Source organism: Sarcophilus harrisii, chromosome 1 (assembly GCF_902635505.1).
Source record: "Sarcophilus harrisii chromosome 1, mSarHar1.11, whole genome shotgun sequence".
Classification (NCBI taxonomy): Eukaryota; Metazoa; Chordata; class Mammalia; order Dasyuromorphia; family Dasyuridae; genus Sarcophilus; species Sarcophilus harrisii.
Window position 1 is genome coordinate 124,125,864 of NC_045426.1, and position 18,231 is coordinate 124,144,094.

Consider the following 18,231-nt stretch of genomic DNA (forward strand, 5'->3'; position numbering starts at 1 on the left):
AAAAAGAGGGAGGGAGCCTGAGGTGGGAAGAGGCATAGGAGGGGATAGGACTGAGTTGTGTTTTATAAACAGAAAAATGAAAGGGGGATTGGGAGAGAGGGAGCAGAGGGGAGAATGGGGGGGGGGGGGGGCTTTGGGAGAGGGATCTTGGGAGGCTGTGCCACATCACTGGCTGAAGATGTATTTCTCTACCAGGGTGGGGAGAAGGTGGCTGTGAAGGGTATTGGGGACCAGAGGGCTGATTATTTCCTTCTTTCATCTTCTGGATCTAGAAAAAAAAAACAGAAGAGAATGAATGAAGGGATATGGATAAGAAGGGAAGGGAGAAATAACTACTCACTGTCCTCATTATTTCTACACCCCCACCCCAAAACCCCTGGGATGCTCTCTTAGAGGGACAGCACTCACCTCCATATGTGACCCCTTCTTGAAGAGGGGCTCAGACTCTGGATCCTGCTTTCTCCCACCCTTTTTCCTTCCCCATAGTCACCTCTCCCTGTCTCCACCTTTGCCAGCCCTCCCACTCATCCCCCATGCATCCCCATGAGCAGCTCTTAGCCCTGCCCTGCTGAGCGCAGTGTAAGGTCACGGGACTCCCAAGATTGGGAGAAGAGGAAAACCTCCAAGTGAGACCAAGGAAGTCTAGAACTTCCACAAAATGGGTCAGCAACCCCATTCTCTTGGACAGTAGCAGATTAGGCTCCAGCATGGCGCAGCAGGCGCAAGGGATTGAAAGGATCAAGGGAGGTGGGAAGGGGCAGGCAGGGGACAGTGGCTTGGAGAAGGGCATGAAGGAAAGAGAAGAAGAGGGTGATACCTGTGACACGGATTCAAAGAGATGAAGGAGGGAAAAACAGGTTACCCTACAGCCAGAGAGGACAGAGAAAAATGAGTTATCCATAGAAGGGAACAGAAAATAGGACCAAGACACCAACAGTTAGGGGAAGAGCACATATAGGAGGGAAAGGAAGGGATAAGAAATTGGATTTATTCCTTTGCAGACACAGGTCTGGTCAGAGTTTGGGAGGCACATTTCCACCTAGAAAGGAAGGTTTTGGGGGGGGGGGGGAAGGGGAGGGGGAGGGACATGGAGCAGCGCAGAGGGGCTGCATCTGCAGCACTGGGGACTTGAGGTCATGAGGTACTTGGGAAGAGAAGACAACTTACCCTCCAGGTAGTTCCGGGCAATAAACTTGAGGACTTCATCCAGACCAATGACAGGCAGTGAGATCTTGAGGACCATCAACCATTGGGTTAGATCCAGTGCCCGCAATTTGAAAATCATCTGTGGGTGGGTTCAACGTGAGTGAGGGCCTGTGATCCTCTTCCCTGGTCTGGCTGCTAAGGGATCCCCGGAGGAAGGATGGAGAACCCAACTACGGTTCTTGCACAGGGACCCAGCCTGAGACCAGAATCTCCCATCTAGTCCCCATGTTTATCTTTGCCCCCTTGAGAGCCCTATCATTCTTATCTAAACTCCAGCCCGGGGACCTATGTCCAAGGGGAAGCACATTACTTGTGACGTCAGGGCACAGGGCTTTCTCACCGGTAGGGGGTCGACGTAAAGGATAAGGAAATGGAGAGACATGGAAAGGCAAATGGACCCAAGGAGCCAGATGTTCACCCAGGGGGGCATCCGAAGTAGGGACTGGTTCTCTGAGAGGCTGAAGTAGGAAGACAGTAGCAAGGCGGGGAAAAGAAGAGGGAAGGGAGAGGAATAATTCAGAAAAACAGACAAGGATAAGAATGTCCAGTGAATGAGAATATAAAGAAAGAGACTTGAAAGGAGCAGCATCCTCACCTGTTGAGAGCATTGCACATCTCAATGGTGACCAGTACAGACAAGGCCATGGTCATAGGTTCAGGGGCTTCAAAGACTTCACAATCCAGACCCTCAAAGTCAGGATTTTCCTCTGTGCACTGCATGAAGTGAGTCTGTAGAGTGAAAGAAGGGTCAGAGTTTATCACTGGCAATAAATTTCCTTATTGCAAAGAAAATCCCTCTTTCTGATTCACGTGGTACAATCTCCCATGTAAAATTCCCTGCACCCTTTCTTAGTCCTCTCGTGGGTAACCAGCCCATCTAACAGCTAGTTATCTCCCTCCTCACCAACTGGCTGTAGGTAACATGAGGCCCATCTTCTGCATACAAGAACCACCAAGCTGCTGCACCTACTGTGGCTGCACCCACATAACCTAGAGGGAAAGGAGGAGACAAGAGAAGGGGAAGGTTAGAGAAAAGAATGGGTAATCAGAGTAGGAGAAAATAAATCGGGAAAGAGAAATGACTGAAGATTGGAAGTACAGAGATGGGCTAGATGGGAAGAAACAGAAGATGGAAACACTGGGAATTGGTGTCCCTAGTAGAAGTTAAGTCCCCTGGGACAGAGAAGTTCTTAAGACAAGTTACTGACAAAGGATTGGGACTTGATGGTAGTGTGAAAAGATATGGTCCTTCACCTCCAATAGCCATGTAGCGGAAGAAGAGCCAGCCACTAATAAGGGGTTCTTTGGGGCTTCTTGGGGGGCGGTCCATGATGTCCAAATCTGGAGGGTTGAAGCCCAGGGCTGTGGCTGGAAGCCCATCAGTCACCAGATTCACCCATAACAGTTGTACAGGGATCAGGGCCTCAGGTAATCCCAAGGCTGCAGTCAGGAAGATACTGCAGGAGAAAGGAAAGTAGGTGGGGGAAGCTAGTCACTGATCACCAGTCCTTCTCTTTTGAGGAAAGAAGGACTCCCTTTCTTTCCCCAGCTAATGTTTTTTTTTGAAGATGTACTGTTTCCCCAGCTCCTAACTCGCCAGCTACCCCCTCACCCAAGCAGCTCACCAGACGACCTCCCCTACGTTGGAGGAAATGAGGTATCGGATAAACTGCTTCATGTTGTTGTAAATGGCCCGCCCTTCCTCTACGGCAGCGACGATGGTGGAGAAGTTGTCATCTGCGAGCACCATCTCAGACGCAGTCTTAGCCACAGCAGTGCCAGAGCCCATGGCAATACCAATCTCAGCCTTCTTCAGAGCTGGGGCATCATTTACTCCATCCCCTGTCTGCAGGGTCAAGAGAGAGAGGGGGGGTCTCAGAGGAGCCCAGAACCGACCAGCTTCAGACAGCCCAAGCCGCTCTCCTCCACGTTCCGCCTCTCCTGGCGGTCTCCTCCGCCCCCCCCCCCCCCCCCCCCCCCTCCTCTGCACCCCTGTCCCCACTCTGTTCCCCGAGTCCTCACCATGGCGGTGATCTCATCGAAGGATTGCAGGAACTCAACGATCTTAGACTTGTGAGAAGGTTCCACCCGGGCAAAGCAGCAGGCGCGGCGACAGGCATCCCGCTGTTCTCCCATGGGCAGGTCGTCAAATTCTCGGCCTGTGTAGGCTCGGCCGGTCACCTCCTCGTTCTCCCCAAAGATTCCGATGCGCCGGCAGATGGCAATGGCCGTGCCCTTGTTGTCGCCTGTGATCATGATGACTCGGATCCCTGCGTCACGGCACAGCTGGATGGAGCCCATGACCTCCTTGCGAGGGGGATCCAACATCCCCACCACTCCGACAAATGTTAGGTCCGTCTGAGGAGACAGAACAAACCAGGCCGATGGAGGGGCGAAAGGAGAAGGGCAGTGATTCGGGGCAGTGGGGAGCAGAGTACCCCGAGCTGAGGCCTCTGAGCAGCAGAGGAATGGGAAGTCAGCACGCCTTCCAGAGAACCCAGGACGGAGCGAGCGCGAGGATGGGAGAGTGGGGGTAGCACCAATGTCACTGCCCCCAGTACTGTGGTTTTCATGGTGGCTCAAAGGGTGGGTCACACCAGGGGACTCACCTCATATTCCATGAACTTGGCAGAGTCATCCAGTGACATCTCCTCTCGCCTGGGAGGAGTGTCCCGCGTGGCCAGGGCCAAGCACCGCAGGGTGTCCCGGCCTGTGCCCCACTCCTTAATCACACTCATGATTTTGTCCTTCACTGGTGTTGTTAGTGGCACTCTTGTTGTGCCCACCCGAACATAATTACAACGGTCAATGACTCCCTCGGGAGCACCCTAAGAGGAGAGAAACAGCTGAGAAATCTATTCTCCAAAAATGGGGAGGAGCATCCAGGCGGCTAACAGCTCTAGCTGCCACTGTAAAGGGCAGGAGAACATCTGGGCATTTGGTAAAAGAGGGCGAGGGCCTATCTCTGGAGCCGGGGGTGGGGGTTGGGGAGAGAGACGGCAGTCTGGTTTCTAACCTTGACAAACATCTTGTTTCCCACAGCAGCCCGGGAAGATTTGGCTGGAGAGCAATAGACAGACATGGACTTCCTGTCACGGGAAAACTCCAGGGTGAATTCCTTCTTCATCAACTGGCGGATCACCTGGGAAAATGAAGGGGGGAAAGGGTTGGGTTTGAGTTCAGATGGGGATTAGACATAAATTGGTTGGAGTGGAGTGGGGAGGTGGAAGAAAAGACAGCATAATGAAATAAGACTTATTATGTTACAGACAAAAGAGTTCTGGAGACCACTAAAAAACATAACCCAGTAATATAGTGTAGAACTAAGTTTGGTACTTCCTATGAGAATTTCAGTGGAGAGAATGTTCTCTCCTACTCCTAGGAATTTGTCTAAAGCATGCAGAGAAGAGAATACTACAAAGTTTCAGGGTTGAGATTTGAAGCGCTATGGCGTTCTGATTCCAAGCCCTGAACCACTAGGAAATGATGCTTCTGCAGATAAGATAAAGGGGAAAAACATTCCTTCCTCTTATTGGCATCATGACTCATTTAGAGCATGATATAAACAGGAGAGAGCAGGCCCAGAGGAGAGCCATAAAAATGCCTTAACAAGTTAAGAATATGACCTAGAAGTAAACATAAAAGTAAATGAGATTTATTTAGCCTAAAGTAGGAAGTGATTTGGGAAGTAATGGTTTTTCTGCCAAACATTATAAAGAATTGGAAACCAACTCCATCCATCTCCACTAGGAAATATTCTACAAGGGGTACAAAGGAGTTAGGAACAATCCTAGTAGCTCATATTTCTAGGCCCTCTAAAGTTTACTAAAATGCTGTTCTCACAAAGACCCTGTTGGGGTATTTATTATTATTCCCAATTTAAAGAATGGCTGCACAAGGAGTAAGCACTGGAGCTAGAGTTCAAATCTAATTGTGAACTCAAGTCTTGTGTCCTTCCTCACACCCTATCCCCATAATTGAGGGGAAGCCTTTTAAACTTACCGAGTTGCAGGCATTGGCCCTTTCCACTTTGGAGAGACTTCTCACATCTGTGTTGAAAACATTCATCTTCTCCACTAGGGTGGTGAGTGCAGTCTCAGTAGCCTCCCCGACCTTCTCATAAACACCTTTGGACTTGAGTAGAAATAATGGTAGAAATGGTTAAGAGAATGTTTTCCATTCTCCAGATACCTAGCTTCTCCTACACACACACAAGAACAAATACAACTATTAATTATGCTTAGAGAGAAAAAGGGAGATGGGAAACAGCACCTCCTCTTATCTCCCTTCCCAACCCAGGAAAGGATTCACTTTTTCCCACCATTCCCTAGGATTTCCCCTTGTCCTGGCTAAGTGGGAGTTTGACTTGGCAACAAAAGGTATTCTTGCTTCTCACCTCATTGAAGTCCAAGGAGGAGTCATTGCAGAGAGCACAGATGGTGGCCAGCTCCACCAGCCCATCATACTGGCCTGCCCGGATGGGCTTATCATTCTTCAAGCTGTGGGGGTTGGGGAGGAGCATGAAGGGAGAAGACATAGGGAAAGGGAAAGGCAGAGGAGGACAGGGAAAGGATGGATTGGAAAAGCAGTGAACAGGTGGTCAAAAAGGAATAGTAAAGAAAAGTGGTGGGTTACCCATGGAACATGGGGGATGGGACAGGTAGGAGAGAATAAGTCTGGAGGGAAAGGCAAGGAGAAGACAAAAATAGCAGAGGAAGGTAAAAGAAACAATGATTGAATGTAGAGCCCAGAGAGAGAGAGAGAGATGCTAGTCAAAAAGGATATAGGGAGGAAAGACAAGGCTAAAGGAGAAAAGAATCTGGGGGATGGGGAGGGAAATTTTGGCCACTTACACTTCACCCTCAGGGGCATAAGTGGAACCAGTGATGCTAAATTCATTCAGAGAGCAGAAATCCCCATCTATCTTATCAATGACAAACATCTGCAGAAGGGAAAAGGAGAGATAAGAAAGTAAGAAAGCGTCTCCCTCAGATCTGATTAAGTAGTCAAAGTGCTTTAGATACATTCAGTGAGATGGATGGCCTTCACTCTCTAGACAGGTCTCTGATCTTGGCATCTCCCCTCTCTAAATGCCCTAAGCTCATTTCCAGAATTAGACAAACAATAAAAAAGTTGTCAGTGTTAAGGGAGGGCTAATTTTTTTCTAACTTCTTCCCTCCCCCATATTTTCCAAACTAATGGTGCTATATCAGCAAGTATCCAGTATGCATCTGCTTTTAGCACGCCTTAATCCTCCCCCACCAACTTTCCCCCAAGCTTTCCTTACACTCTATAATCAGGGCAAGGATGGAGTCTTATTTATAACAGTGAGTATTCTAAAGTTAACATCATTCTATTCTGTTTTCCAAGCTGAGCCAGGGAGTGGTCAGTCTGGGAGGCAGGGACGGCAGCTGGGTTGAGAGGGAAGGGCCCTCTCCTTCTATGGAGAGAATACAGAGAAAGGGCAGCCTGGGTCATCGGTCGCTACGCAGCATCAATGCCGCCTTCAATGAGCGATTGAGCTTTTTCAAGGCCGACAGCAGTGGTTGCAGGGGACGCGGAGGGAAATGGGCACATGATGCCGCCCGCAGAAAGGCTGAGGTTAGCTCTACCCGGGCTGGGCTCGCTCCACTGACCTTGCAGACAGACATCTGGTTTGTGGTGAGGGTGCCCGTCTTGTCCGAGCAGATGACGGAGGTGCAGCCCAGAGTTTCCACTGAGGGCAGGCTCCTCACAATGGCGTTCTTTTTGGCCATCCGGCGGGTGCCCAGGGCCAGGCAGGTAGTGATGACGGCCGGCAGACCTGCAGGGGGGGAGAGAATGAGTGGCGTCCCTGGAAGGGCAGCGGGGAGAGGTGATAGCAGGGTGGAGGCCTGCTGGGTGCAGTTCCAGGGACGTCGCCGCGATACCCTGGGAGGAGGCGTTCACGCCAAAACATGGCAGACCAGGATGCCCAGCAGGCACACTGGGGAGCGGGTGGCGTCCTTCCAGTTAGGGTCAGGAGGGGGCGCAGCGGGAATAGGGAAGGGGCACATCAAGAAGCAGCGAAATGGGCACACAAAGCGCTCTCTCACACCTTCGGGAATAGCGGCCACAGCCAAGGCCACGGCTATCTTAAAGTAGTAGATGGCCCCGCGGAACCAGGAGCCCCCGTGGACAGGGTCGTTGAAGTGGCCAATGTTGATGAGCCAGACGGCCACACAGATCAATGAGATGACCTTGGACAGCTGCTCCCCAAACTCGTCCAGCTTCTGCTGCAGGGGCGTCTTATCCTGCTCCGTGGCGGCCATCTGGTCCCGAATCTTGCCAATCTCGGTGCTCACTCCAGTGGTTGCCACAATGCCCACTGCCTTTCCTGCCGCGATGTTGGTACCCTGAGAGGCAGGACCAGGCACCGATAAATGGGGTGACGGGGATGGCCCTGGCTCCCACTCCCCAGAGGCCTCTGCTCTCACCGGGAAGAGAGCACACTGTGGGCAGGGCCCTCACCCTGGCACAGCTCCCTCCTATCCCACCAGAGTCAGCCCTGGCCCGCAGCTCCTCCCGCTCCAGACCCCAAGGGGCTCACCGAGAAAAGCATATTCTTCTTGTCCTGATTGACAGCTCGTGGGTCAGGGACAGGATCTGTGTGCTTGATGACAGATACAGACTCACCTAAAGAGATGGGCAGGAGATAATATTTAATATTGATGATTCTATTCCATCCTTCTGATTTTACAGCCCTCTTTTCCCAATAATTTACTCCAAGGAATAGCATTCTGTCAGCATGGCTCATTAAGCTCAAACAGCTCCAGGAATTAAGAAACTTGTCCTCTTTCCCAAAGTCTCCCCCCTATTTTCTATTCCTAAAGGAATGGGTCATGGTTCAAAAGGCCTGGTTGAAGTATACTCTATAGGGAGATACTCTTGCTTCAGTCTCCGACGCCCTCTGCCTGAAGAGGTATTCCCACTGATGCCCTGCCCTTCTCCCTCCATGGAGAAAGATCATAAAAAATGACCTCTAAAGTTCCTTCTAACTCTAACCCATCTATTAGAAATGGGGTATTATTTCCCCCCAAAATTGAGAGGGTCCTTTGAGGTGTCACAACATTCTGGGTTTCCTCCATGTCAGTCTTTGAAGTGAAGAGAGAAATAGATGTTTTAGAGAAAAAAGAGTTTGAAGTCTAGACCTCTGCATAGAGCATCACTCGGTTTGGAGTGAGGGATATCAGTGTAAGGATAAATGGATTAAGGGTATTTGGGGAGCTAGCACCTCCTCTTCCCCACACCTCTCCTATCCCAATAGTTCTCCAGAAGTCACAAACTGGAAAAGTTTGAAAAACATAAAAACAAAGGACAGTGGCCATCAGAAACCCTGAGAAAGGCTTAGAGTCATGTCATTCCCCCCACTTTCTCTGTCCCTTTGCATTTCCAAGATTTTATCTTCTTCCTTCTCTCTTTCCATTCAAGACCTCATCTCTCCTTCCACCTCTCACCTGTCAGGATGGACTGGTCAACCCGAAGGGTAGTGGATTTGATGGACAGGATACGGATATCTGCAGGAACTTTGTCACCCACTGTGAAGAGGGAAAAAAAAAGTCAGTTGGAGAGGAAAGCTTGTTTCTTTACTCCTGAAAACTGTGGGAGAAACAAGAAGAGAAAGATATATAGGGACAAAAAGATAACATATTGTTAATAAGATACATAAAGTGACACTAAAACAGTATGCTATGAACAAAATCCAGGCTACATTTGTATCTAGAATAAGAAAATAAATATTTACTGGAAAAAATTGTATTAAATATCTCTGATAAGGGTCTGAAATCCAAGATTTATAAGGAACTAACATAAATAAAAGCAAGAATCATTCTCAAAGGAGATGAAAAAAACTTTTTCAAAAAAAAAATGAAAACTCTGAAAAACCATATAAAAAGAGTGTTCAAATGACTCTTAATAAGAGATGTTAATCGAAACAATTCTGAAGGGTCATCTCATATCCAGCACATTAGCAAAGATGATTAGAGATGTGAATAGTAAATTTCTTAAGCAATATAAGAAGATAGGCCCTTGTTGTTAAATGTATTTTAGTTGGGTCTGATTCACAGAGTGTCACTCTGTCTGAGGTTTTCCTAGCAAATGGTTTTCGTCTTTATAAATGAGGTACTGAGGTGCAGGGTCACACAGATAGGGAGGCCAGATTTGAACTGGGAAAGATGAATTTATACAACAAATGCTGTAATAGCAACATTTTTTGATAATAGCATAGAATGGAAAATGAAATAAGTGCCCATTAATTGGGCAACAGATAACCAAATTATGGCATATTCATGTTATGAATATTTTTTGAATATAAGAAACAATGAATATGGAGAAACACAGGAAGACAGATGAGCTGAATGAGGCAAAGTAAAACAAATGGAATTCAGAAAACAACATACACAATCACTGCAACCGTGTAAATGGAAAGAGCCAAAAAAAAAGAGAGAGAGAAAGAAAAAAAGTATTGTAATTGGCCTTGAAGAATATGTATGAGAATATGCTTTTCCCACTTTTTTGTATAAGTAGAAGCCTATTAGTACAGTGCATCTAATGTAGGACTTGATGGGTTTTAACTTTGATGAATTGCTTTTATCCCCTCCATTTTACATTATAAGGATTGGTTCTCTGAGAGAAGGATGAAGGTCATATTCAAAAGTGAATTATATAAAAGCAGAAGATAGGAATACTATACACACACACACACACACACACACACACACACACACATATATATATATAAGGAAGCAGTATGCTAAAAGGACCTGAGGATGGAGAATTAGAAAAGGTCAGAGAAACAAATTAAAGGGAAAGAGAAAATGTAGCTAAATAAAGGAGAAAATACGTAAACAAGAGAGAAGCAGATGAACTTTAAAGAGAACCTGGGGAGAAGAGGGAGAAGATGGTTAAGAAATTATGAAAGAGGAAAGGAGAACCAGGACCAAGAAAAAATTAAGAGAATGGGAAAAAATCAGAGAACGGGGAGGACAGAAGGAGAATAGTAAAGAGATTGGATAGAGCACCAGCCCCTGAAGTCAGGAAGACCTGAGTTCAAATGTGACCTCAGATACTTAACACTTCCTGTGTGACCCTGGGCAAGTCACTTAACGTCAATTGCCTCAGCAAAAAGAAAAAACAAAAAGGAGAAAATAGTAAAGAGAGGAAGAGAAATGGTATATACCAAGACATAAAATGAGGGCTCTGTGTCCTCCCCACCTGTCTTTGCAGATTGATTTCCAACTCAACAAAAGTCACTTCTTCCAAGTTTTCCCTGATCCCTTTAAAATACTTCAAAATAACCTTCCTCCTCAGATTGCAGGTTAGCATTTGGTTTTGAACTCCTTTAATAATTATCTGTGTCTTATCTTTTTACCAGAGTCTATGGGATTCTTAATCTTGGGTCCCTGAACTTCAAAAAAAAAAAGTTGATACAAAATTTTCAAATATAATTTGCTTTCTTTGTAATCCCCTACATTTTATTTTATGCACTTAAAAACATTACTATAACCAGATTGCTGAAGAGATCCGTAACACAAAGGTGAAAAACTTCTGTCTGGGAGCTCCATTAGGGTTAGGACTATGTCTTCAAATTTCCCCATTGCTTAACACAATGCTCCACATGTGCATTTGCTGATAAATATTTGATGAATGAGTGACCAAGAGGATGTGGGGCAGACTAAAAATGGGGTAACAAATCATATGCATAGGAGAAAGCAAAATGGGGAAACAAATTCTCTTAGTGAGGTTGAGGAAGGGGAAAAAATAAGCTAACAGGAGAGTAAGTTGAGATAAAGAGAAGAAATTGAGGTAAAGGCAGAAAAGAAAGGGAGATAGAAAAATGGGGGAGGGATGTGAAAGAAGAAAAAAACAGAGATTCACATACACATACTTGGAAGAGAGATTGTAGATTTAGAAATAGGAGAGACCCATGAGTATATCAATTAATACTAGGAATTCAGAGCTAAACAGACATCATGTGGTGGGATGACCTCTCCAATTTAAGGACCTTTTAGGAAACAGAAAAACATCTTCTGGGACCTCAGCCTAACAAATTCAACCCTTCTGGAATACCCTGGGGGGAAGGGCACACCCTTATTCTTCTCTTTCTCTTAACGGGTTGTAAGAAACCCACCTCAGTCATCCCTAGGACCACCCCTCCTAAGGACAGAGGAAATAAGGGAGAGAAGGGGCTGGCTGATGTCGGGACACCCTGTCACCCTACCCCAGTCATATTTATAGACAGTCATGGCCCTGGCTCCAAACTGTGTTGCCGCTGTGTTGGGGCAGAGGAGGGAAATCCTCAGCACCCACCTCTTCTTCACTTGGCTCCCCTCCCCAGAGTCTCCATACTCTGATAACGGGGTTCTGGTACAGGGAGAGCATATATATGTGTTTCAGGGGCCTCTGGGATGGAGGGAAGCCCTGGACAACAGTGCAAATATAAAAACCGCTGAAGGGGACAGAATCCCCGTAATCTTAGCCGCCTGGCCCCCACCCCTCTCCCCAGTTAGGCATTAAGTGTCCCTCGGTTTCTGGGAGGCGGGGACACTCCTCAAGCTCCCTCCCAACCCACAGCCCTCCCCCGCAACGCCAGGTCTCGTGCTCTCTCTGTCGCCCATGTTTTCCATACATGGCCGGGGGCTTGATCTCCCGGCCACCCACGCTCCTTCCCCTCGGAGACTCCTCAAGGGCACTGAGAGGTCAAGATTTATAGCTGACGAAGCCTGGGGTAGGGGAAGGAGGGGGGAGCTAAGCAAGGGGTGGGGGCGATGGGGCCCATTGGCAGGGCCCTGGGTACACCTGTTGCTAACAAGTGCCGGGTGAGAGAAGGGGGGGAAGGGGGTTCTGCTTTCAGCCACGGGGACAGGACTGACTGTTCTCGTGGAGACTCTAGGAGGGGGCAGCTGCTGGGGGGCGCTGATGAGGGGGAGAAGGCTGGATGCCCCGGGGTGACCTCCTCAGGAGTCTGGGAAGGAGGAGCCAAGACCTTTCTACCTCTCCCTCCCAGCGTCTTCACACCTCGAGCCTCCATCCTCACCTTTGAACACTTCTTCCCTGCTCATTCAGACACACCCAGATGAACAAATGCTCTCCCATTCCCTCCCTCTCCCCTCTTCCAGGCTCTGGGCGCAGAACTCACCAGCCACCTCCACGATGTCTCCGGGGACCATGTCCCGGGCCTTGATCCGCTGCACAGACTTTCTGTCAGCCCGGTATACTTTGCCCATCTCAGGCTCATACTCCTTGAGAGCTTCAATGGCGTTCTCTGCGTTCCTCTCCTGAAGGGGGGACAGCCCAGGAAAAAAGGCTGGTCAGCAGGGACCTCAAGAGGGAGGAAAGAGACCGAAGTCTCAAGCAGGAAGGGAGGATCAAATGGGCATTTTCAGGAGGCGGGTGGGGGGGACTGGGAAGGAAAATGGATCCCTGAGAGATTAGGTAGCCTCAAGAAGTTATAGGATGGGTTGTCTGAGGCCTAAGTGTGATGGGGTATCCTTAATGTTACCTAGGGTAAGTAAAAAAATATTTGCAGGTGACAGGGATGGAAAAACTACATGAGGGTGTCAAGAAATGTCAGTGGGAAATAAGTGGAGAGGAAAAGGAACCTGAAAAGGAGTGAAAGGGACAGAAAAAAAAAAAACGACAACAACCAAGAGCCAAGGGAAAGTAAGAAAATGGGATAGGGAAAACAGGTAGGAAGAAACCTTTGGTATTGGGTGTGAGAAACTAGAACGGAGAGAAGACACCTGTGGGTTCCAGCAAGAAAATGTTGGGGTAAAGGAATGTTAATGAGAGGAGGCCAAAAAAGCAGCACAAGGAGACAGATAAAGGAGACAAAATAGAAAGGGAATAAAGAAACTCAGGGCATGGTACCACACACCCCGAGAGGGAGGGGGAGTGAGTGATCCTGACCTGCCAAACTCCAACAATGGCATTGGCGATAAGGATGAGGAGGATAACGAAGGGCTCCACAAAAGCTGTGATGGTCTCCTCACCTTCCTCAAACCAGGCCAGCACCTGTGGGAGGGAGAGGGGGAGAGAGTGACACAGTCCCAGGGCAGCTCGGACACATACCACCAGCAGTCCTGGTGGGGGCACGAGGAATACAGATGGATATTTTTGCACTTAGAATCATCGAGGGGACTGCGGGGCACATGCATAACCCACGCTCAAGTCTGCCGATGCACTTGCTCACAGGCCGTGGGGAAGCTACCGTATAACAACTCATAGTTTGGTAGTTTTTTAAAGTTTAAAACACTTTCCTTGTAACTATGGGAGGTAAGTAGATATTACAATAATTACTATTCCTTTTTTATAGCTGAGAAAACCTGAGGTTCGGTATGTTGAAATAATTTTGCTTGTGGTCCCCTGAGTGTCTTGAGGCTGGATTTGAATCCAGGTCTCTTGACTGAAGTCTAACATTCTTAATGTTATGCCTCTCAAAACACACACACACAAGCATCAGGAGGGATGATTTATCTCAGGTCTGTTTCTCTCACACTTGGGTTTGACTTTCTCTTGTGCATAGAGACCACCCAAGGCCCCAGTCACTCCTCCCCCACAAGCAGGAAAGCCGTTTTACCAAAAAAACGGCCCATTAGAGAGGCACCGCGACCCACCCCTCTGCTAGAGCCCTCCCCCCAACCCTAGCCCAGGGTGGAGGGGAGGAGGGGGGCTCCAATTTCAAGAGAGCTGCGGGAGATAGGATTACTGGGCCTCGTGCACACACACCCCGCCCCAGCTGTTTTCCCTGCCCAGAGACAGCTCCAGCAAATGTCAAGATACAAATTTGAGAGGGGAGAAGGAGGAGGGCTCTGACAGCCAAGAAGAAAGGGAATCAGGGTGAGGAGAGAAAGGGACCTGGAAGACCGAAGACCAGCGGCCGAAGGGATGATGGCTGAGGAGGGAGGGGCTGCGGCAGCTGCGGTGGAGCCAGGGGACCGCGGGGGGGGGGGGGGGGCAGCCAGAACTAGAGCCGAGGAAGAAACGGGGAGGGGGTTCGGCAGGGTCGGGAAGGAGAGGCCGGGGTGAGGGCAGGAGGGCTGGGGAGTTGTTTTAAGGAGGAAGGAGATGGAGGCTGGAGGGCCGCCAAGGTCAGAGCTTGGGCAGATAGATGAGTCTGGAGCCGCAGACGTAAGTCTCGGGGCTACGGGAGCCAGACCCTCCCCTGAGGTTTAGTCCCCGGCCAAGGGAAAGCCGGGGGTCGCCCGCGTGGAAAATGAGGGCTGAGAAGAAGGGATCCCGGGCTGAGCCAGGGCGAGGATCGGGGACTCCCCACAAGCGCCCAGGCCGGGGAGCCCGCGCCCCAGAGCATGTCGGGAGTGGCTCTAGCTGGCGGCCGCTTTATCATCGCTATGATTAGGACCGAGTTCCGTCTTCCCCAAGGAAGACTGCCCGAGGCCCAGGGGAGGGGGGCGTCCCCGGCCCTGCCCGCAGTCCCACCGTGGGCCCCCGCGCCTGCCCCGACCTCGCGAGGGAGGGGAGTGGGGCTTCCAGGCTGCCCTCCGTCCTCCTCCTCCTCCCCAGGACCCCGATGCGTCCTGCTCCGGCACGTGTAATGCTCCTTATGGAGAGAACGCGTTTCGGCAGCGCCGGCGGGGATGGGCCCGAGGGGGCAGGGAGTTGCCCGGCTGCCCTGCCGCAGTTTCTCCCCATCACCTCCTGGGCAGAGCCCTCCTGCCGCCGTCTCCCCGCTCTGGCCTGCGGCCGTCCCCAGAACTTACAAAGGAAATGCAGGCAGCCAGGAGAAGAATCCTGACCAGGAGGTCTTCGAACTGCTCCACCACCAGCTCCCACAGGGACTTGCCTGGGAGAGGAAAGCAGGGGAAGGAAAAGATGGCCGTGGGGGGTTAGTAAGGAGCAAAGAGAAGTGCCAGACACTGGGAGCAGGGACAGGGAAGGAAAAACGGAGAGATGTGGGGTAGGTGAGAAGGTGGGAGGGGGAGAATCTGAGGGCCTGGAGAAATGAAAATTCCCCTCCCAGGGCCTCTCCTCATCCCAAGGAGCAGGAGGTAGACCTTGGGGGAAGAATGGAACATGGCGTACACCTCTCTCTAGAAGAGAAGGATGTTTTTTAAATTTTTTTGTAGCAAAAGGGCAGAAATGAGAAGCTCTCCCCTTCTGGTGTGTCTGAATCATTAACACAAGGACTCTGGTGATTTATAGACCCAGAAGGAGTGGGCCAGAGAGGCTGGGGGTGGGGGGTGGAGCTGAGGTGGGGTGAGAGAAGGGGAGGGGGATATATAGGGATTATTTTACTTACCTTCTTCTGCAGGGAGTTCTGGTGGAGGATTGGAAGAAAAGAAAAGAAAAAGTTTATTTAGGATCCAGTCTTTCCTGCCCAATATTTTCTCCATTCCCATAATGCCATGGCCAAATTGAAAGAATTGGGCCAAAGAATGAAAAAGGGAGGTGATGATCAGAGCCCTGGAGATGGCACCACTCCCCACTTCCCTTCCAGAATTCAGCCATACTCAGCTGGTTCCCCAAGATCTAGGGGAAAGGGACCAGATTGAGAAAGAGAGATAACTGACTCCAGTTCCAAATACTCACCATTGGGTCCATATTTCTCTAGGTGTCTCTTAACTTGGTCAGGGCTGAGGCCAGTGTTCTCATTCACCCCAAAATAGGCCAGACATTCCTCCGTGGTCTTGGAGTGTGCGGCCTCCATCTTGCTCCCTTCCTGGGGGCCAGGGGCCGGTGCGTTCTTTCTTGGGGGTCTCTTTCACACGTGGGGATTTCCTCCTCGGTCTCTCCACCTGCTTGTCTGTCTCTCTTCAGCCCCCCTAATGGGCTTGTCTCCCCTCCACGCAACTCTGACCCCCGTCCAACCTACAGCAGCCGGCCACCCCCCCACCCCCAGCTGGCCCTTATGAGTGAGTTGAGGGGGTGCCCAACCCCCCCACCAGGTCCAGGATTGGCTGGCCAAGACCCTACAGGAGGGGCCAGAAGAGAGAGGTATTTTTGCTGACAGAGGGGGAACAGTGGGGCTGCAGCCTGAGATGTCACTCATAAGGCCAGAGTGGCCCCTGCCCCAGGGAAAGAGGGGGCAGGGGAAACTGAGACTGTCTGTCTATATTTCTCATCTTCCCTACAACTTATTTCCCTTGCATCCTCTTTCCATCAAATTCTAGCTTCCTCAACACAAGCTTATTTTTTCTTCTCTGACCCCCTTTCAACTCTTTCATCCCTTTTCCCTTTCCACCACCCCTCCCATTTGTTCCCTCCACCACTACTTCCACCTGGATAGCCCAGCCCGTCTCTGCTGCCATAACTTTCAGCATCTTCCTCATCCTAATGAAATAAAGGGGGAAACACATAGAGACCAAAACTATGAGATTAAGTGAAAGGGGCCAAAGAAATCTAAGACAAAAATAGAGGGGAGATTTTTCTATTGTGGCTTAGGAGATAGCAACTTTAGAGGGGCAAGTGGAAATGAGGAGGGGAGAGGGTCAAAGGGACAGGGCAGAAGGTGGTAACCCTACCCCAGGGAGGGGGACATCAGAAGCCATCAACATGGGATTTAGTGTCCAAGTGCTAGTGAGCAGAGCCAGGACTGCATGTACCCCCTGCCAACACCACTTCCCCACCTGCCCTCCTAAAGGCACGGGAAACACAGGTCCCTGCTCCACTATTCCTGATAGGGAATTCCCCCCCTCCCCCAGAAAGATGGCAACAGGGGTAACCCAAGAGGCTACAAAATGTGCTGATGGCACAGAGGGGAGAGACATATGGTCTGAAGGTTTAAAATGGGGGTAGAGATACCTTCTTAGACAAGGATGGATAGAAACAACTATTCTTTCTCAAGCCATGGCTTGACACTGACCACACTGACAGGTTTCTTTTCTTCCCCCCCCCCCCCTCCTACCCCGCACTGACAGGTCTTGACCCAAAACTTATAGCTAATATACTATCACTTATTTGTGTCAGTGAGAATTGGAAAAGTTCACAGGAAAAATGTAGGGTTAGTGGAGAACAAAGATAATGGTTATATTTTGTTCAAGAGTTGAATAGATCCCTTCAGGGAAATCAGAGTGGGACAGACAGTCATGGAGGATAACTAAATCAGGTTGCTATAGACAGAGGAAGTGGATGTGGGTACAACTGGGGAAAATCAAATCTGGTGAAATATGGGTCGGGCACTGGTGTAAAGGAAATCATGGGGTTTTGAGCTGGAAGGGACCTTGTAGACCATCTTTTCCAACTTTTTCATTTTATAGATGAGAAAACTGAATTCCAGAAAGATGTCCACAATTGCACAACTAAGAAGTGGTAAAGCAGGGATTCAAACTCAGTTCTTCCAAATCCATCCTTTTTTCCACTCCACTATAGTTGCCTTATTTGGAGAAGTCATGGGGAAGGGAGGAAGAATGGATTAAGCTCTAAAAGGGACAGCTGAGGGGAACAAAGCAGAGGAGAGGGGACAGAAATAAGCAGCAAGCTGAATCTTAAGAAGGGAGTTGGAGGCCCTTTTGTCAGGAGTCAGTCAGGACTGAAAGACTGGGTTTGAAGGCACAAGAAGTTTCTGAGCCCTGGATTCAGTGTCAGCCTCTCAGGAGTAGCAGCTGCTCAGAACCAGCCCCCACCCTTGCCCCAGGGTGGAGCGTCTGGTTACCACTAGGCAACTGCTGAAGAATGGGGGAGGTAGGAGGGGACTTTGGGGGGTCAGGAGAGAGTGTTGAGTATTGGGGGCTGGTCAGGAGGGGTGTAGGAAAGGGAATGAGGAACGCAAAAGCTGAAGGGATAAGGAAAAGAAGTGAAAGAAGACCTGGGAGGAGATGAAGAATAGTCAGTAAAGGGTTAGAGGGGAAGGTCATAGAAAGGGAGTTGTGTAACTTTTTGAAAATCACTTTCCTGTGCCTCCATTTTCCCATTTGTAGTACGAGGATGCCATACTAGTTGATTAATCCTTTAACATCCATTTTGGCTCCAGTAGTCTAATGGAAGGTGCAAACAAGAAAAGGGGGGGAGGGAACTTCCTTACTTGGGAAAAACAGTGATTTGTGGGGTGGG

General features: G+C 49.4%; 1 protein-coding gene across 4 annotated transcripts; it reads right to left on the reverse strand.

Moving 5' to 3' along the window:
- Positions 1-3: 3 nt before the first annotated feature.
- ATP2A1 (ATPase sarcoplasmic/endoplasmic reticulum Ca2+ transporting 1) lies at positions 4-16,046 on the reverse strand. Of its 4 annotated transcripts, XM_031962985.1 has the most exons (23): positions 15,772-16,046; positions 15,482-15,499; positions 14,943-15,025; positions 13,132-13,236; positions 12,362-12,500; positions 8,682-8,762; positions 7,775-7,860; positions 7,283-7,580; positions 6,843-7,009; positions 6,060-6,148; positions 5,603-5,705; positions 5,209-5,340; positions 4,223-4,348; positions 3,816-4,034; positions 3,229-3,564; positions 2,832-3,052; positions 2,461-2,663; positions 2,111-2,196; positions 1,802-1,935; positions 1,547-1,664; positions 1,168-1,285; positions 818-863; positions 4-268 (listed from the first exon to the last, which is right to left on the reverse strand). In XM_031962985.1, exons 1-22 carry the CDS (start codon positions 15,887-15,889, stop codon positions 859-861), a joined length of 2,985 nt encoding a protein of 994 aa, XP_031818845.1. In that variant the 5' UTR covers positions 15,890-16,046; the 3' UTR covers positions 4-268; positions 818-858. The 4 variants fall into 4 exon arrangements, with proteins under 4 accessions (XP_031818845.1, XP_031818840.1, XP_031818835.1 ...); XM_031962980.1 differs by lacking the exon at positions 818-863; XM_031962975.1 differs by lacking the exons at positions 4-268; positions 818-863 and having other exon boundaries at positions 942-1,285.
- Between the last annotated feature and the right edge of the window lie 2,185 nt (positions 16,047-18,231).

What these genes read in the sequence shown, in the direction of transcription:
- ATP2A1 (XM_031962975.1), bottom strand. Translation starts at nt 15,889, where the DNA reads ATGGAGGCCGCACACTCCAAGACCACGGAGGAATGTCTGGCCTATTTT. An exon ending in CCTCCTTGGACTTCAATGAG is followed by an intron (nt 5,341 to 5,602) that starts GTGAGAAGCAAG and finishes TTTCTACTCAAG; the next exon opens with TCCAAAGGTGTTTATGAGAA. An exon ending in AACGTAGGGGAGGTCGTCTG is followed by an intron (nt 2,664 to 2,831) that starts GTGAGCTGCTTG and finishes TTTCTCCTGCAG; the next exon opens with TATCTTCCTGACTGCAGCCT.